We start from the raw sequence: 18,990 nt of genomic DNA, 5'->3' as shown, positions 1-18,990 counted from the left end.
ATCTAATGCTCTTTCCACCATGTTATACAGCTTTTCATAAAGAAAAAGTGAGGCTGGAGCCAAGGTTTGACTTTACATTAAAGGATTGTGTGGGCCACAGGAAAAAGTGAAGGGCTGCATTCTAGATGATGGCATCGCATAAAGGAAACTCCAGGAGGGAGAGTGAACATGGTGCATAATGGGACTGAAAGGGGGCACTGAATAAAACATGATCCAAATCTCAATATTATTTGTAAGCAATGCCCATTACATTTCAATTAAATAATGAATGCAAGCCATGCATTTTGTTTAGAATCAGCCAGAAATTAAGAATCATTATACATTGAAAATAGTCATAGGTAGATATTTCTATTAGTGGAAATTTGTCAATTAATTGTGCTAATGGGAGAAAAGTTTTAAGTTGTTGTATGTCAGAAAAAGAATAGAAATCAGCTGTGTTCTTCCAAGCAACTGAATATCAAGTGCACATTGAGTGTCAGGCTGTGTCAACAGATTGTATCATGAAGATGAAAAAGAAATAATCACTAATACCAGATATCTCACAGTCTGATGCTAAAGCAAAATGCTTGAAAATAATAGTCATGGACCAATTCAGAGTGATAGACTAGCACAGAGTAGCATGGAAAACCTTTCAGGAAAAATAATGGTTGTGCACTACTGAAGAGCCTGCTTTCTAGGCTGATGATGTTCAGTTATAGGAAGAGGTGTGAAATGGACGTGAACTACATGTAGATATGCTACATGGGGTGAATGAAAAAAAAAAAAAAACTACAGTAATGTGACTGAGTCCAAGAGGCAGGAGATAGAAAAGTAGAGTATGGATTTAAACAGGAAACCAAGGATGCTTTCTGAAGGAATCTGGATAGTTCTGGTTCACTGTGAACAAAACTCCAATTTGGCGCTTAGTTTTACGATTTACTAATTGAGGATCTTTCATAAATAATGCATACTAGGTCATGTTGGGCATAATTTAAGTTCCCATAAGGATGACCATTTTCCTTTTTGTACTAGAGCTTTTTGTTTTGTTTTGTTTTGTTTTAACTCTTATAAGTTAAACTTTATTCTGCTGGGGAAAAATAATTAGCAGAATGCAGAGAGTGGAGCAAAGTCAGACAACAGGCATGTAGCACTTCCAGTCTAAACTCTGAAAAATATGTTCAACTGTGCATTTTTTTTTTAAATTAGAAAACAGGGCTGCTATATGAAAAATATTCACTTAGCAAAGTTGTCGTTATTATTTTGTACAAGTTAAGAAGATTTAATTGGACTTCAGAAAGAGGACTTAGGACCGATAAAGGTACACATAGGAAAGACAAGAGGGATGATTCTTGGTAGGACAAGGAGCAGAAAGTGGGCTGTGACATCAGCCTGCAGGGAGAGCTTAGTATTGGGGACTGATGCTGCTTCTGTGGTAACATTTGTCTCTCCAACTAATCACAAAACAAACTCAGTATCTTCAGTAAGACAAAGCATTTGATGTGTCTTCTGTCTTTTCTTACAGTTATTACTGAACAGAGAAAATGTTTTGTACATATTCAAAACATAATTTAGTTTTAAAAAGAATATAGAAGAATCACATCAGTCTAGGAGGTTTGTTTGTAAAGCAAGGCTTAGATTTAAAAAATGAAGTCTATTTCAACTAATTGGGCAAAGTATATAATTTCAAGAACAAACACTATTTGGGAGCATTGCTATAATATAAATCTTATTAAGGAGGAATACATTTCTAACTGTTGTATTATTATTATTATGTTAAATATTATTGTAGTACTTAGTAGTCTAAAATTAGCTTTAGTGTTTAGACCAAAAAAAGTCTATGTGATGAAAATTCTTTATGTATTTTTTGAAATTCCCAGTTGTTACCTTGTTCGACACCCTGTCCAAACATTTTTACCTCTTCATGATTCAGCAACTGCAAAAGCAGTGCCAGAATTATTAATATCCTGGAGACTTCAAACAGGTCTTTTATTGTATTGTGTTGATGATGTAGATGGGTCACTTAAGGATGTATCACAGGTCTCAGCAATGCACCCAGCACTCATTGCCACATGCTTTTATTTCACACGGGTGGATGAGTGGAAGGTAGGGTCATACTGCTTTTTCTCTTAATTAAGGGGTAGGATGAAGAGAGCATCATGGGAGTCTTTTTACTCACATGAACACAGAACATCAGGAATGCATTTTACCACAATATGTGACATGCCCATATTACCTACCTTTAAGGAGGATTTTGTTTGAGGAATGTATTACTGTATCTCACTTAATTTTGAAGATATAATTTCATAACTATTGACAATTTAAATTGCTTCATAAATTTAAGTGAATTTGTTTCATGTTAATCTTACAAATATTACTTGAAATACTTAGAAAATCAATGCTTTACTTCCCTTTATGTACCTGTTTGGGTGCCCATACCTTCTCAAAAGAATATATATATACACGAATGATGTCTGTGTACTGTATATGTGTGTGTGTGTGTGTGTGTGTGTGTGTGTTGTATGAATTTTTCTCTGTTCCAATTAAATAATTCTGACATTGATCAAAGGATTTAAGATATTATTTCACCATTGTGTGTTTAACTCTCAAACTCAAGGGCCATTTCTACAAAAAACCTCAGTTTTGATATGACTGTCTTAATGTACTTTACTATGAAAATCTTAGAAGGGTGGAAGGCTAGCCAGCCAAGCTCTTGTTTCCATGGTAACAGCAGAAAGGAAGCAAGAGTGAAGACTCCCTGAGCTGGTGTACAAGGAAAACACACATTTCCCTGCGTCTGACCAGCTTCTCTCTTGATCCTGTGTGTTAATGCTAAGAGTCTCATAGTTCTATATATTGTTTTTCAATAATCGAGATACGTCTCTCTTTTTGCAATTTTAAATGATGAGCCTTACTTCTGGAGCCAAGTGTGCCTGTATTTGCTGCATTCTTCTTTAGTTCCGTGGCTATCTTAAAAAAGATGGCCATACTTTTATTGCCCTATTCAGGAATTACTTTTCATTGAACAATTGCTATTTTAAATTACTAATTCATTTCTATTTTCTCACTCTAAAAATTTTAAAACCTCCCTAAATTATATACTCATTTGGAATTATACAAATATCACTATACACCACTGGCCTAAACACCAGTTTGATATTTATGCCTAATTTTAAATTTTAAAGAAAAACAATTTTCAAGAGTAACTTTATAACTGTTAACCATATATATTTATAGCTTCATAATTTTTATTTTAAGTTAGTTTGTGTTATGTTAACCTTATAATTATTACTTGGAATACTTTGAGAATCAATGCTTCACTTACCTTCATTTATCTGTTCTGAACTCAAACACATTTGTTTTTATGAATAGAGATATATCCACACAGACACTTGAAACAAACATGTAGTTACAGAAATAGTGATTATTCAAGGTAATGAAGTATTACAATAAAATACATTGCACACTTGGCAATAGGTATATTACAAATTAGTAAACTTATATGGAAGAAATTATATAAATATACTTCATAATTGCACAGAAAACTTAGTGGCACCATTTCTACTAATGTACAATATATTTATTATTTCTTTGATAATTTGGTACAATGTGTTTTGATAATATTCATCTCCCTTCCAATTCCTTTGAGATCCATTCACTTTCCTTACTTACCCAATATTGTGTCTTTTTTCTTCCTCAAGTCCAATTTATCTTGCTCCTATGTTTGTGGCTATGTGGTCTTCCACTGGAGAAAAGTCAACTTTCTATGGCCATACCTGTAAATAGAACTGATTTGCTTATCCTAGTGGCTATCAGTTGCGAGTGTTTCTATTACTAGGTGTGGAAATTCATGCCCAACAGCCCTCTCCATGCTGCAATTAGCTCTGTTTTAAGTTTGCACAGGCCTTGTGCATGCCTTCATAATACTGTGAGTTCACAAGTGCAGTGTTGTCCTGTTGTGTCTGGGAGACTATTTTCTTGTAGTCACTCACCATCTTTGTATTTGGCACTCTTTCTGCTTCCTCTTCAACAATGACTCCTGAGCCTTTGGAGAAAGGAATGTGATATAGATGCCCCATGTAAGACTGAGCATTCCAGAGTCTCTTATACTTTGCACTGTGCCAAGTTAGTGTTTGTGTTAATAATTGTTTAATGACAAAAGAAATACCTCTTAGGAGTATTGAGAGCTGTATTAATCTATACGTATAAGGATAAATCATTAGGAGTCATTTTTTATATAAGCCAAAATGCAAATGTTTGGAGGTAAATAGTTTTTTGTTTTTTAGTCAAATGAATCACGTAGATCTCTAATTTATACTTGATAGGGATTTAAAAGTACCTTTAATGTGTAATATGGGTTTTTATTTTGTTTTCTTATTCTATAAAAGCACCCTTTTCTGCACTTTTTGTCATTTCACATGACCCTGGTTATTTCTTTGTTATTACTTTTCTCATCTAAGTGGTGAAAGTACAATGTGATTGTGTCAGCTTTCCTTGTTAAAAGTTTACAACACAAAAGAAGGCATTCATAAAGGGCAACTCTTACTGTTAGAACATTCCTTACTTAACTATGATAAAGGTCTCATTTGGTACTCAAATTAAATCTATGATGATGTTTTGGGGAAAAATGTCATTAGCCACCTTTCATAGTTCTGAAGAAGTTTCACATCCTCACCAAATTTATCTAGGAATAAGAGATAGAGAAAACCAATCTTTGGGCTTGAAATCCATCCTGTTTCAATGGTTGAGAAGCATATTTATGTTTCAATGAATTATTTGAAAAAAATGTACACAATTTCATATGTTATAAACCTTTAAGATGATGTTTTGAAGTCAGAGCTGAGCTCTGGTGGTGGTGTTTGCAATTCTGTTTACTAATTAAAGCTATTATTTTTTTGCACTCGGAAAAAAAATAAAGCTAAAACATAGACTTTTCTTTCCTCTCACCTATAGGTCCCAAGGAGGTGGAGATCAAGTGCCCTTTGAACCACATTGCCTGTCGTGGAGCCAGCACGTGTGTCCATTTGTCACAACTGTGCAATGGGGTGTTAGACTGCCCCAACGGCTTTGATGAGGGAGTGCATTGCCAGGGTGAGTTTGTTATGGGACAATGGAATTGAAGTACTCAACTTTATATTGTCATAAAAGTTGAAAGAGAAGTCTAACCCTCCTTTTCTTTCAACTGTAGATGTAACTGAGAGAGAGAAAATAGGTTTTATTTCCAGTCTCTCAGGATAAAGTTCAAAGGTTTAATTACCACAGTTTCTTGAAAAACATGTTAACAAACACACACCCAGACTTGGAAACCGAGATTTAAAAACACTACCTCACATAAAATTGTCCTTTTGAGCAAAGGAGAATGAGGAGTCATTATCACAGTAGATTGACAGCCCACAAGCCTGTTTATTCCATCTTTGTCTTAAACAAAATATTAGCAGGAATGCTCTTACAATTTTATACTCAAATCTATGTGCTCATGGGAAGTATTTTCTTTAATACTGGTTCTGTCCTACTACACTATTAACTCTCTTGTGATTTTAATGTGTTTTTAAATATCAGACTAATTTCTTCAATGATATGAGAGAAAAAAATTGAAATAAAGAGAAAGTAAAATGTAAGTGGATCAGGGACATTCTAAAACCTGAATGTGGGTTACAGGGAATGAAACATGAGAGGAAGAAGCATAAGAGCCCTGTGAAGTTCTGGGGCCAGCCCAGGATAAAAGAAGAAACCTCCCGCACCTGTCTGTTCCTACTCTTATTTGTCCTTCCCCAGTTGAGAGAACACAAGCCAGGTCCAGGGCAGGCTGTGGATGCCTTTACCTATAGGGATTTGCTCCAAATCACATATTCACTGTACTTGCAGTTTAGTCCCAGCCTCCCAGTTTTCAGAACATGGCTATCCACCATCTGGTAGGAAGCAACACACTATGGCTGGTTACTGCTGTGAGGCGCCACCATTTCTTTTGCTGCTGTATACCCACTTCTTCCAGATCAGTCAAAGGGAAGTACTGGAGAGCCTTGGTAGGGATAGAAGGGAGAGAAACACACACAAATGGACCTTTAAACATGAGTGAAGCTTTGTAAACAGATTGCAGTGACAGAGTCTGACTTCTACACCGAGCGTTTGGTTGCAAAATGGCCCAGGAAAGGAACAACAGGATCAAACATCTCCACAGTAGGTCACTGAAGTCAGGATGTAAGCAAGGATATGGCCTTCATGTTAGAGTTAGTGAGACACATGGAATGGAGGAGGTTTTAGAAAACTGAAGAGACAGGTTTAGATAGATGGATTAGTGGCTAAGAATGCTTGCTACTCTTGGAGAGGATGTGAGTTCAGTTTCCTGCGCATATGTTAGGGAGCTCATAGCTGCCTGTAACTCCAGCTCTGGGCAATTTAATGGCAGATGTTTTGGATCCACACATGTATATATGTGAACACACACATGAAGAGAAATATAATACAGTAAAAGTGGAGAGGCAGTGATGTAGGAAAAGACACGAGCCATTAAATTTCTAGTTGTCCCAGAGGAACTTACTATCTACATCTCTTGGGAATGTTCACACCTACAGACTGCCTTTTAGATGGTTGGACTCAGACACAATAAACAGTGCAGGTAAATTTGGATTTTCTGTTTCTGTCAGAACAAGGTTCTCCCAGTTGCCTCTCTGTGATGTAGTATATAGAACAGTGGGATCAAGGCTAAAAGATATGCCATTCTAGACTGAGTGGATAAAAAGTATTTTTCATAGAGAAGATAAATTCAGAACCATCTGTAACTGATTGTACCCTGAGACATGGACAAAGAATATCAGAGAATGTTAGATTTGTATATTGTATGTGGTGTGTCTAAAGAGGCAAAAGTGGCTATTTGTCAGCACAACGGCTCTGCATGAATGAAGTCTCTTTTCCAACGCTCAGAGTGTTTTCTTCTCCCTTGCTTATTATTGATGAATACATAGTTTCTGAAAGATTTCCAAGCACAATCCCTATCAAGCATCTAGGGACTTTCTGCTAGAGACACAAACTAAGAAAAGAAGTGGCTAAGTACACCGTGTGCTACTGTGTTGAGCAGCACTCCTTCTGAATTACTTCTCCTAACATTGCTGTCTTAAAAAATAAAATGATTGTTGCTTTCAGAACATGTACTCCAATTTAAATAATTACACACAAAGCCTCAGCTATGACTCACAAATGAGTTTGGCTCTTTCTTCTAATAAATGATTCAAAGTACATTTGGTAGGATATTTGTAGTCTTTATGAAAATTAATAATAAGTAAAGCTTAAAGATTTGAACATTATGTTCTGATCTTGGGAATGCTTTTGTGTTTAGTGAATTGTTTTCTGAATGTTTCCTGGTGAAATCAATTCCTTTCTAGTCAAAATAATGAAAAAATATCTATTATTAATGATTTTCTGTAACATGGATATTTTAATCTCCATAATTTGGTTCCAATTGATGGAAAAATGGATTTTTATATGAGCATAGTAATAAACAGGAATTTTCTTGTAAAATATTTAACAATAAGCACTAGTAAAATGACCACATTATATTTTCAAAATTTCATTTCTTCCTACGCAGTATTTCAAAGTAGTAGCAATAGTTCGCTATCTAAATTGTAGGAGCAATAAAAGGCATGTATTAAAGTTTGAGACCTGTATTCAGGCACAGAAAGTGCTAGAAGGAACTGACAGAGATCAGACCATAGCATACAGAAAAATGTAATCTTAAATTTGACCTTCTTAGGATAATTGATTATGTCCTCATTTTGATTGGGCATTTGAAAGAGGAATTCTTTACAATTCTAGCCCAAGTTAGACTACATTAGCTGCACAAGTAGGCAATGCACATGGATCCAAGTGGGGATAGCATTCTCCAGTCATAATCAGCCCTCATTCTGTTAAAATATCAACAGCCTATAAATCACTGAGGAAAATTCATCTAATTGCCATGTCACTAGAAAAACATAACTATGTAATCCATATAGTTTCATTTCATCAAATAGTTAGGGTCTTTCTAAACCCAAGAAGATTAAATAGCTAAGGAGTTGAAATCCTTAAGAAATGAAAAGTTTTGACAAGAAATAATTACCTCCCAAGCACAGTGTATGCACAGAAATGCCACACAAGTCTTTTGCAAGTTTTTCCTTTTTTTCTGATTCTGTTTCTAGGTACTTTGGGCCTACTGCACACATAACTAGTATATTTATCCAGAAATACATGAAAATGTGCCTTTATATGAACATTTATTTCATTGAAATAATAGCATTAAATTTTAATTGCACCAGATCCTTTTGTATGCTGGGTTTCAGCCTTGGTATTTTATGCTCCTTCATCATCAATCTCTTGTGAAGAATTCAAATACATTGACCACAAAGACTAAACAGGACATTTAAAATAGATAGCTGTCTTTTTATCTTTTGTTTCATTATCCACAGAGCTTAAGTCTTATGATAAAGTGTTTTTAAAACATCCTGGAGAGATTTATAACCAAGAAATTCTTTCAGAATGAAACAAGGGAAATGGTAGCTTTTATTTTTATAACAATTCACTATTAGAAATGTAGTAATCTTTTAACCTCCTTGCTTATATATATATATATTTCAAATTCCTAAAACAGAATTAATATAAAAAATTAATATAAAAAATAAAAAATAAGCCCAAATATTCTGTTCTCATATTTCAGAATGGAAAATTTTAATTTGGTTTGTTGTTTTAGCAGCCATTTTTAAACAGGTTTAGTCTTAGGACAAGGGTTATATATAGACCAGGGCAATTGATAGCTAAGGTGAGGGTTAAGGCTGATGCTAGAGTTAGAACTGAGGCTAGAATTATGGTTAGAGCTGAGGTTGTGGTTAGAATAAGTGCTAAGTTTAGAGATAAGAGTTAGGAGTAGGTTGTAAACCTACTGGATCCAGATCTATGGCTACTGAAGGCTGGGGCTGGAGCTAGGTTAGCATTCTCAGTAATTCTAACCCTAACTTCTAACTGTTAAGATTTAGTTTAAACCTACTAGAAAAGATGGGATGTTGAGTAGGAAGGAGGGAGACAAGAGAGAGGACAGGAAGAAAATAGTGATCTGATGAAGACATTTGAGTTATTTTTATCTCCACTCTTCTATCAATCCATCGTCTTCTACTACCATTTTAAGTATTCAAAACAAAAATATGGATGTAATATATGTGGAAATAATATTAGATAAAACCAATTCATAGCCATGTGGCTCCCACCATGGGGGATGGAGATAGAAAATCATTATTGTCTGCTCAAGTGACATGAAACATTCAAAAGTTTCCAGATTGCTAGTCATTGTAACACAAACTTTAAAAGGTCTTATTAATAAAAACTGGATCTAGATATTGGGGTGAAAGTTGAAAGATCACAGAAGTAGAAAAAGCCACAGCCAACCTCATCTTGACAACTCCTAAGCAGATCCTGTTTCCACAAATCCTCAGACTGAAATCCCCTGAGTCCTGAGAGTCTCAAATGAACTGCTGCTAAAATCCTAAAAGCTTAAAAGTGTGTGCCACTATTGCTAGGCTCTGTTGCTAGTGTGGACTTGAACTCAGAGAGATCAAAATGAATCTCTGCCTCCCAAGTGATAGGATAAAGGGTGTGTGCACCACTGTCTGGCCTCTATGTCTAATCTAGTGGCTGTTTTTTTCTCTGACTCCCTGATATGTTGTATTAGGGCAAACAATATATCACCACATTTTCCAATTTTTTCTAAAATCATAAAAGAATTATATATAGAATTATAACTAATATAAGAGAAACTATATCCAATAAGTACAAGAAGTATATACAATACATACAGTCAAGTCTATTCCCTTAATATTTGACAGATACAGACAAAAAACTCCATTATATATAATGTCCAGTCCATTAACATTTGACAAATTCAGACAAAAATTTCATGATTTATCATATTTTGGTGAGTCCAATACAAAATTTGTATACAATATACAAAAATCCAATCCAATGTAAAAATTTAAAACCAGTAGTTTCATTTTAAAAGTAGATTCAATAATCTACCTTTTTAATTCATCAAGTCATGGTAACATAGACATAATCATAGAAAAGAGAAGGTAGAGCTGCTGGTGTATTTGGGAGCTAGCCTGGTCTGCAGAGAAGATTCTGTTTCCAAAAGGCTCTAATTTATCAACCAACAAGGCAAGCAAACACAGCAAACAAATAACAAAAAGCCTATTGTGAAGAAGGAAATGGACTCTGATTTAAAGACCTGGCCTTGTGTGGTCAGACCACTTCTGGTTCATAAACACTTTCTGTATTTTGTGCTCAGTTATGGTAAAGTGGTAAGACTGCTTAAAGTCTGTCTCAGGTTCAAGTTTCTTCTTAGAGATTAATTTTAGCAATTAAATTATATAAAAGGCTATGACATTTGATACCAGTTCATTTCCAGAAAAAGTTTAGTCCCAGAAACAAAGAACCTGGGAAATGGCTCAGCCTGCACAGTGTTTGCTGCCACACAAAGACCTTGCTACACAAGTCCCAGCACACTGTAAAATGTAAGGGTACAATAATGTATACCTATAGTCTCCACATTGGGGAGGAAAAATTGTAGGATTCAAAGGGCTTCCTGGCTAAACAGTCTAACTTAATCAATGATCTTGAAGTTCAAAAGAAGACCCAAAAACAAAAACATAAAGTGGAGAATGATTCAGGAAGACATTCAACAATGATGTCTGACCTCCACACTAGTTCATGCACAAGCATGTGTATGAACATACTGCTGTGGATATCGCTCTGTGTAAATAAAGTTCTGATTGGCCAGTGGCCAGGCAGGAAGTATAGGCGGGACAAGAGAGAAGAAAGAGAATTCTGGGAAGTAGAAGGCTGGGGAGACACCGCCAGCCGCTGCCATGGAAAGCAACATGTAAAGACACTGGTAAGCCACAAGTCATGTGGCAAAGTATAGACTAACAGAAATGGGTTAATTTAAGATAGAAGAAGCAGATAACAAGAAGCCTGCCACCGGCCATACAGTTTCTAAACAATGTAAGTTTCTGTGTGCTTTCTTGGTTGGGTCTGAGCAACTGTGGGACTGGCGGGTAAGAGAGATTTGTCCTGACTGGGCCAAGCAGGAAAACTCTAGCTACAACATACAAACACATGTATACAATCACTAGAAAGAATATTTTTTTCAATAAATCATCATTTTTATAAATGTCAATTGATCCATAAAATTTGTGTATTAAGGAGTTTTGTATTCTTTCACACATTCACATAATATGTAGTCTTCAAAAGTAGGCAACATTGTATACACTGGAAAATGACAGATACATGAAATTAGGATTGTACACTATTGAAAACTTATTAGTGTCTAGTCATTTTGTGCATGGATATACATAGAAACATATGCATATTCATTTATGTATAGAAGTGTGCAGGCTTATTTTAGAGTTATAGTTCTATAAATACTGTTTAATTTAAAATATGCTTTTATGCTGTTGATGTGGAAAATGCAGCTCTTACCTTAATTAAGTAGAAAAAGAGGCAGTTTACTCTAGTCCTAAATCTGAGTGACCATGGCCCTGGAATATTCTATGTTCTCATGTAAAAGCAGTTTCATGAAATTTTTACAGTAACAAACCAAAGAAGGCATAAATAAAGATTTTTTTAAATACATTGGTGGAATTTAAATACATTGCAGCCAGATGCAAGATGATCTCCTATAGGCCTCAGATGCCCTCTGATGACATTCATAGAGTTTGGGCATGCAGAACCTAGTGCTCTGCTAAGTTAATAGCTTCCAAAATGTTTTCATCAGCTAGTTAGATGATGTTAGTGCTAGCAAAGAAGTGTGCAAGGGAAAGCTATTCATAGGATTGAAGCTAGACCAAGAACACGGAATTGGCCTCTGGACCAGAAGCAACCCAACTTCTCCACAAAACTGCAGTTAGAATCAGTCAGTCTTTGTAGATACAGCTGCTTTCCAGGAATTCTCATTGATAATTCCATATTCGACTTCTCAAATGTATTTATCAGGTAAGGTTCCTAAGTGAATGGTCTATGTGAGGCAGCAAAGTACAAGGTTCAGGAATCAATTTGGCTGTGCTTTCCTACCATCTTAGGCCTGCGGATCATCTTAGATCTTTAGGTTCTGCAGAAAGCATATTTTATTGTTGAAACATATTACCTAGCTGGCATTCAAATTATACCAATCTATAAAAAAATGTTGACTTTTGGGGACAGTTGGCTAGTCAATTAGCTCAGTGCTTGGGAAAGGTTGCTAATTACTTTACACTGTAGCTCGTAATTCTAAAGGATAATTAAACATCCTTTATTGTTCATCCAATGGAATTCTTTTTGATAAATTTACATCTTGTATTAATAGTGATGCTATATTAAATTGATAATATCTCTCCAAGCATAATAATCTTGAAGATTGTTTAAATAAAAAGTAGTCATTTGTAAAAAAATAAAAAAAGATATATCAATGTAGAATTGTTTTTAAATGATCAAAATAAAAAACAAAGCTGTACAGATGGCTCAGTTAAGTGAAAGAAGATGACCAGGGTTCAATTTCAGCATGTACATGGGGTTCACAAACTTCAATACTTCCAGATCCAGGTTATCTAAGGCCCTCTTCTGACTTCCTCAGGCATCAGGCACACATAGAGTGCACAAACATACTTGCAACACACTTGCAGGAAAATAATTTATAGTCATTTAATTAATTAATTAATTAATTAAATTTAGAAATTTATAAGTTTTTAAATAAGATATATAAACTAATTAAAATATTTCATCATATGATGATTTCCTTATATTTATGTTTATTTATTTGTTTGTCTTTTGCATGGTCTTCTACAGCTTCTTTCTGCAATTCTGGGAATTAACCTAAGTGCTGTATCAAGTTAGCTACAACCTCAGACCCAAACTAGATCTCTACGCACCAATCACTTCAGATTCTATCTCTCTTAAAATAGTATTTTCAAATTAGTTATAGTAACATATTTCTATGTTTTGATCCAGTCTTTACCCTATATAAGAATCCTGATGTATCATATACTTCCAATTGTTGCTGAACTGTCTCTATTTTAAATTCTGTTTTAAAATATATAATTAAGAAATGTGTCACAGCTACACCAGTGAAATGTACATTGTATTTGTTATTTTATATCTGTAGGAGTAGAATAAATAATGGCTTTGATGTGGTCATCTGGTCCCTGGTTGAAAAACTACCATTATGGACATTTTTCAAATATACCAAACTCATTAGAATTCTTTTTTTAAAATATATTTATTTTATTTTATTTTCATACGGATATTTGTGTTTTAATTTTACATATCAGCAATGGATTCCCCTGTCCTTCCCCATCCTGCCCCTGCCTCCGCTTCCCCCTCAGCCTCTCCCCCCGCTCCATTCCCATCTCCTCCAGAGCAAAGACTCCCCTGGGGATTCAGCTCAACATGGTAGATTCAGTACAGGGAGGTCCAGTCCCCTCTTTCCATGCTGAGCAAAGTGTCCCTGCATATGCCCCAGGTTCCAAACAGCCAGCTCATGCACTAAGGACAGGTCCGAGTCCCACTGCCTGGGTGCCTCCCCAACAGTTCAAGCTATTCAATTGTCTCACTTATCCAGAGGGCCTGATCCAGTTGGAGGCTCCACAGCTTTTGGTTCATAATTCATGTGTTTCCATTAGTTTGGCTATTTGTCCCTGTGCTTTTTCCAATCTTGGTCTCAACAATTCACACTCTGACAATCCCTCCTCTTTCTTGACAATTAGACTCCTAGAGCTTCTTAAAGACTTTCCTAGTGGTTTGATGGAATCCTTGCTAGTACTTCTGAGGCTCTGCATTTTGATTCTTATATGGAAAACTGGAGAAAAAGAGACATATGTGGAAAACAAAATAAACCAGATAAATCAACTTTATCATCCTTTCTATTCTTTCCTTAAAGAAAGAGAAATATTAATTTTTCACCATTTTTAAAAGAGTTAACTCATATGAATATTCATAAGCTTTGGGAACAATTATTTATCTTTATACTTCAATTATGCATCTCTTCCTGTTATGATAGAAAAAAGTTATAACATATAATATCTAATGTATAAACAAAAATGAAGTTTTAAAATATGCTATTTAAAAAGTGAAAGACTCCCTCTAGCTCCTTCATTAACTTGAGTTAAACTTTTATTAAGCACTGATAATATTCCAGACATTTATCTGAGCTGGGAATATAGAATGTTCTACCTTCATGGAGTTTATGTGGTATAATGGGGAAAAGTAAAATTTGCTGAGGAAGAATACAATGAAGAGTATCAAATTGTGTTTGCAGGATGCAAAGAGATTTCCCAACAGAGCTGGTGGCTGATTTGCATGTTACTCTAAGAATTGTATATGCCAATGATGAAAATATGAGCATTCAAACCCAGGGGTTTATATTTTGTAAATGAAAGTATGAATAAGCACTAGATGCTCAGGAGAACTCTGGGTTCTTTGGAAAAAATAAAGACTGAAGGGATAAATATGAAGACCTATGACCTTGAAGCTGAAAAGAAATATTAGCAGACAAAGAGAAATTACATTAGAATAAGGATGCATGCAGCATAGTCCATTTAAAATGCATTGCATAAAACAGAAAAAGGCAAGAAAGTTAAAAAAACAAGTGATACTAGAATGTATGCACAGTGGAATTATAAGGGTGCTATCCCATTGTGTTTAAATACTGAGCAGATGGAGGCTAGAATACTCACATTTTTGTGCAAGTCAGGTTGATTATTCTTAGCAAGAAAATAAGTACATTTTATAGCCACAAGACAAGGAACTGAGCAGTCCTCTGTTCTGATGTTGCTCAGCCTCCACCTTATGTATTTTTGTTTAATATGTCACTTAGATGGAGAACACCTAAGTGAAGGTCAAGGAGGGAGCCCTGAACTGTCTTGTTCAGGCAATCCTTTTTCTGATAAAAGTTGATCATTTGAAAGATAGATTTACTATTTATAGCCACCAGAGTCCCAGCCTTGGTAAGCTACTAAAGTACTAATTTGTGATGCTTAAATTTTGTCCTCTTGTTCCTCAACTTTCGAAAATAATTGGCTTTATTTCAATATTATTCAAAAGTATAAATCGAAAGAAACTGTTCCTCTACTCTCCTCTCAACCTCAAACTGTGAGGCCAAATCTCTCGTGATTCATTATTGCATTTCTGACACACACAGCGTGATAGTCTAAAGAGCAAGGATTTCAAGCAGGATGCTGAGATTGAACTGTATCCTCAGGAGTCACACAGAACACACTTAAGAGCAGGGATTAAACTATGACCTTGAGTTTTCATTTGATAGTTGTCTCTGGTAGAAAGTACATAAAATCTTCATGCTTCAGCATCCTTCCCAACTCAATTTCCAACCAGCAAGGTGATGAGGATGAAATCAACTGAATGACAATTTTGAACTAACTGTGTTCCCTGTCAGTTTTATTAATTAAAGGAAAAGAAAAACAATGTGCTGAGTGAACAACAATCTGAGCAAAAGTATAACAAGCACGCATAGTCCAATGTCACCCTCGGACTCAGTGTCCCACCCCCTTGAGAAAATGCAGTGATTCAAACTTAGGAATTTAGCATTCATAGAATGATCTGGAAAAAAATAAAAATTCTCTGAAGAATGCTTTAAATTTTTAATTTAAATTAGCATAATGTCATTCTGTCAAGAATTAACCTATAATTATTTAGAAAGATTTATAATTTGCTGAGACAAAACTGGAATTATGGAAAGTCTTAAAGATTTTATAGATGAGTTGATATCTGTGTTGCTGTGACTAAATACCATGACTATAGAAACTTAAGGGATAAGGGTTTATTTTGGATCCCATCTATACTATATTTATTGTCCATTGGGGCAGGGAAGTGTAGAAGTTAGGAGTGTGAGGTAGCTGGTATATTTCATCCCCATTCAAGAAGAAGGTGCTGATGAATGTTCATGCTCTGATCCCTTCCTCATTCTTATGTTGTTTAGGATTACTGTTCAGGGAATTGTGCTACCCTATTTAGGGTAGGTCTTAGAACTTCTCCTAAATTAGTCAAGATAACATCTCCCAGACATGTCCAGAGACTGACCTTATCTAAATTCTTCAAAGTGTGTCCAGAGGCATGTCTTCTAGGTGACTCTAGATCCTGTTGACAGTAATATTAAAATTCACCTCTGGTCATCTTAACACTCCAAAAAAGTCTCTGCTAAACCAGAATATTCCATACCTTGTTTCTATAATTTAGTGACCCTCTTATAAAATAAGATGCATCCTATGAACATTCAAAAGTCCCTGTTAGTCTTTCATAGTTTTGACCCTTTATGAAAACAAAGTCTAAGACTTATCTGAAACTCAAGGCAATCCCTTAACTGTAAGTACATATAAAATCACACCCAAGTGACCTACTTCTAGTATAAAATGGGACATAATAAACATCTCCATTCGAAGGGCTGAAAATAGGGGTATAGAAATTAATGATCAAAGAAAAACAATACCAAAAATTAGCAGAGCAAAGGTCAAGCCTGGCAGCGCCATCTCTGACAAGTGGGACTAGTAATATAATTATGTGGGCTCCTAAGGGCTTTGGGAGCTCCATTCCTCCAATTTTGCCACATTCAGTACACAAAGCCTCAGTAGACACCCTATTTTCGACATTTCCGATAGCCTGGGATCTCCGCTGCAGTTTAAGCTTCGCTCACTGGCCTTTAAAAGCCTCTTTGCAAGCACCCCGACCCTGTTGCACAGGGCCTGGCCTCAGCTATTCTGTGAATTTGGAGAGCAAGGCTCCATGCTTTCCTCAACTCATATTTTTCATGGCTACAAACCAGGGAAATGTGGATGGTATTTGTCAAGTTCTACTTCCACCTCAGATGTAGGCTGACCCCTTTGGGTGCTGACTCAGGAAACACTTTCCTAGGCAGTTGTTTTCCATGATCAGGGCATTACTGCACTTGCATTTTCAGTCCAGACTCTTTCCAGATTTGTTCTTATTTTCCCAAGCTGGAGCCTTTGGCATGGAGTGCTGCCCTCAGGGTACCTTTGCTCCAGCCCAGGTCAAGGCAGGTTGCTAGTTTAGCAGGAAATTTTGTCAGGAAGTTTAACTTGCTCATGTTCCTTCTCCTTTCAGCAAATTCCCTGTGTTTTATATTTTCTGTCAAGCATTTTACTCTTTTCAGAATCTCAATGGTCTCTTCTTTTGAAATGGCCCCTACCAAACGTATTAGTTCATTGTCTTTGAGAAACTCAACTTTACTCAGGTTCTCATGCTATGGGTTAAAATGCAGCTAGATCCTTGACTAATAATATATTGTATTAATGGCACTTAGGCTAATTCCTGGGAGAATCCAATTCACCTTGCAATGCTCAGGAATTGGACCTTCACTATCAGTGCCCCCCTAAACATTCTACTTTTCCATGCACCTGTCAGAATGAACCATCCAGTCCTATTAATGTTGTTCTAAGGTTTTTTCTTGTGCAAATTTCCAAGTATAAATGAGTTTTAAAAGCTTAAGAACCATACATAAGTTTTTCATAAGAATGACCTCCTTTTCTGGCATGAATTTTCTGATTTAGTTACATTTTCTGTTGTGATTTAAAAAAAAAGACTTTGAAAAGTGTCTAAGGGTGTGTAGGCAGGAATGAAATTAGTAATCTTGTAAAAGGGATAGAGAAGATTTTGTCCCTTCACATACATGAGAAAGGGGCCTCAACAGATTCTATGAGCCAAGAACAGTGATGCACCACGCACTAAAGTGTTGTTTTATGAAGTTGGTTTTCACAGATACATTTTGTTTTTTTTAAGCTACAGAGAATGAGACAATTGATTATAGCATCTTGATAGGACACCATCACAACTGAACACTTCAGTCTATTAACTGATAGAAAAGGGGAAAAAATGAAGAAATTTTGTGAGTCTCATGACTTCTGAACCCAGAGCATCAGTTGTTTCATGAGGTATCATTAATGACTTGATTTATTTGCTGAGGAGTTAAAGAAACATATGCATGTCTTCCCAACCTTCCTGAATGTAACTGCATATTTGGGTTTAAGACACAATAAACTTCATTTAAAAGTAATATTTTGTTGAAAGTAAATCACCCAGGTGTGGGTTTTGTGGAGAATTGATATGGTTTCCTCAATTACACTTATGATTAAGAAAAACAGGAATTCAAGTGATTGGTATTTTACTGGCACAAGAAATCGGGAGGCTTGTCCTCACATCTTTCCATTGTTGTAGAAAGAACTAGGTTTCCTGGGTTGTCTCTAGATTAGGTCCCTGTGCCAGTTTAGTGCCAGCTATGCAGAAGACAAGCCCCAAAGAGCAGTTTGCAGCTCCATTAGCTGAAATGTGGCAGATTCCCACTTAAGGTGCAGGTATGAAGCTAGAGAGTGCCAAGGAAAAATCTATCCAGTTCAATAAATGGCTCCCGCTCTCCAATATTCTCAGAGCAGAAACACTATCTGGACTAATCTTAAGTCAGATTAATGTAAAGTTAGTTTAGCAAGCTTAAACAATGTCTGACATGAACGTGAATAGATACAACATGTGTTTGTGCCTTCAATTTTTTCTTCTTATTTATCTATTATATATGTAATATGCAGAAAGGAAGCAAAGGTCCTTAATGACTAAAACTAAAATAACAACCTAGCAATACCTTTCACTCTGTGGGATGGAATATTAAGATAATCAGGCCAAGAGGGACTTTCAGAAGTGGTCCAGTTAACCCATCAGCCTATAGGCTGGACATAACCCAAGATCATCTCCACTATCTGCCATTTCTACATTGGAATGTCTCCAGAGAGAAAACTTATAATGACCGTCTTTAGAAATGTGGCCAGTGTAAAGCAATTTGTACTTTGTGCAAATTCTTGCATTTTGTATTGTAAATTCACCATGCTCTGTGCTTCTGCCGATGCTGCCTAACAGGTTCTATATTTCTGCTGCTTAATCATGTTTTGTGCACTTCTCCACATAGCCTGAAATTTCCCATACCTCTGAAGCTGTGAACTATGCCTCCCA

General features: G+C 35.8%; 1 protein-coding gene across 7 annotated transcripts in view; it reads left to right on the top strand.

Moving 5' to 3' along the window:
• Lrp1b (LDL receptor related protein 1B) overlaps positions 1-18,990 on the top strand; it is a 1,919,409-nt gene that overhangs the window by 663,699 nt on the left and 1,236,720 nt on the right. For all 7 annotated transcript variants that reach the window (XM_036183000.1, XM_036183003.1, XM_036182999.1 and 4 more), the window contains exon 3: positions 4,930-5,067. In XM_036183000.1, coding sequence (XP_036038893.1) covers positions 4,930-5,067 — 138 coding nt within the window. The remainder of the gene's footprint in view (positions 1-4,929; positions 5,068-18,990) is intronic.

This window comes from Onychomys torridus, chromosome 4 (genome assembly GCF_903995425.1).
Source record: "Onychomys torridus chromosome 4, mOncTor1.1, whole genome shotgun sequence".
Taxonomy (NCBI): Eukaryota; Metazoa; Chordata; class Mammalia; order Rodentia; family Cricetidae; genus Onychomys; species Onychomys torridus.
The sequence above is the reverse complement of the archived record's forward strand: the minus strand, read 5'-3'. Positions and strand labels throughout refer to the sequence as shown.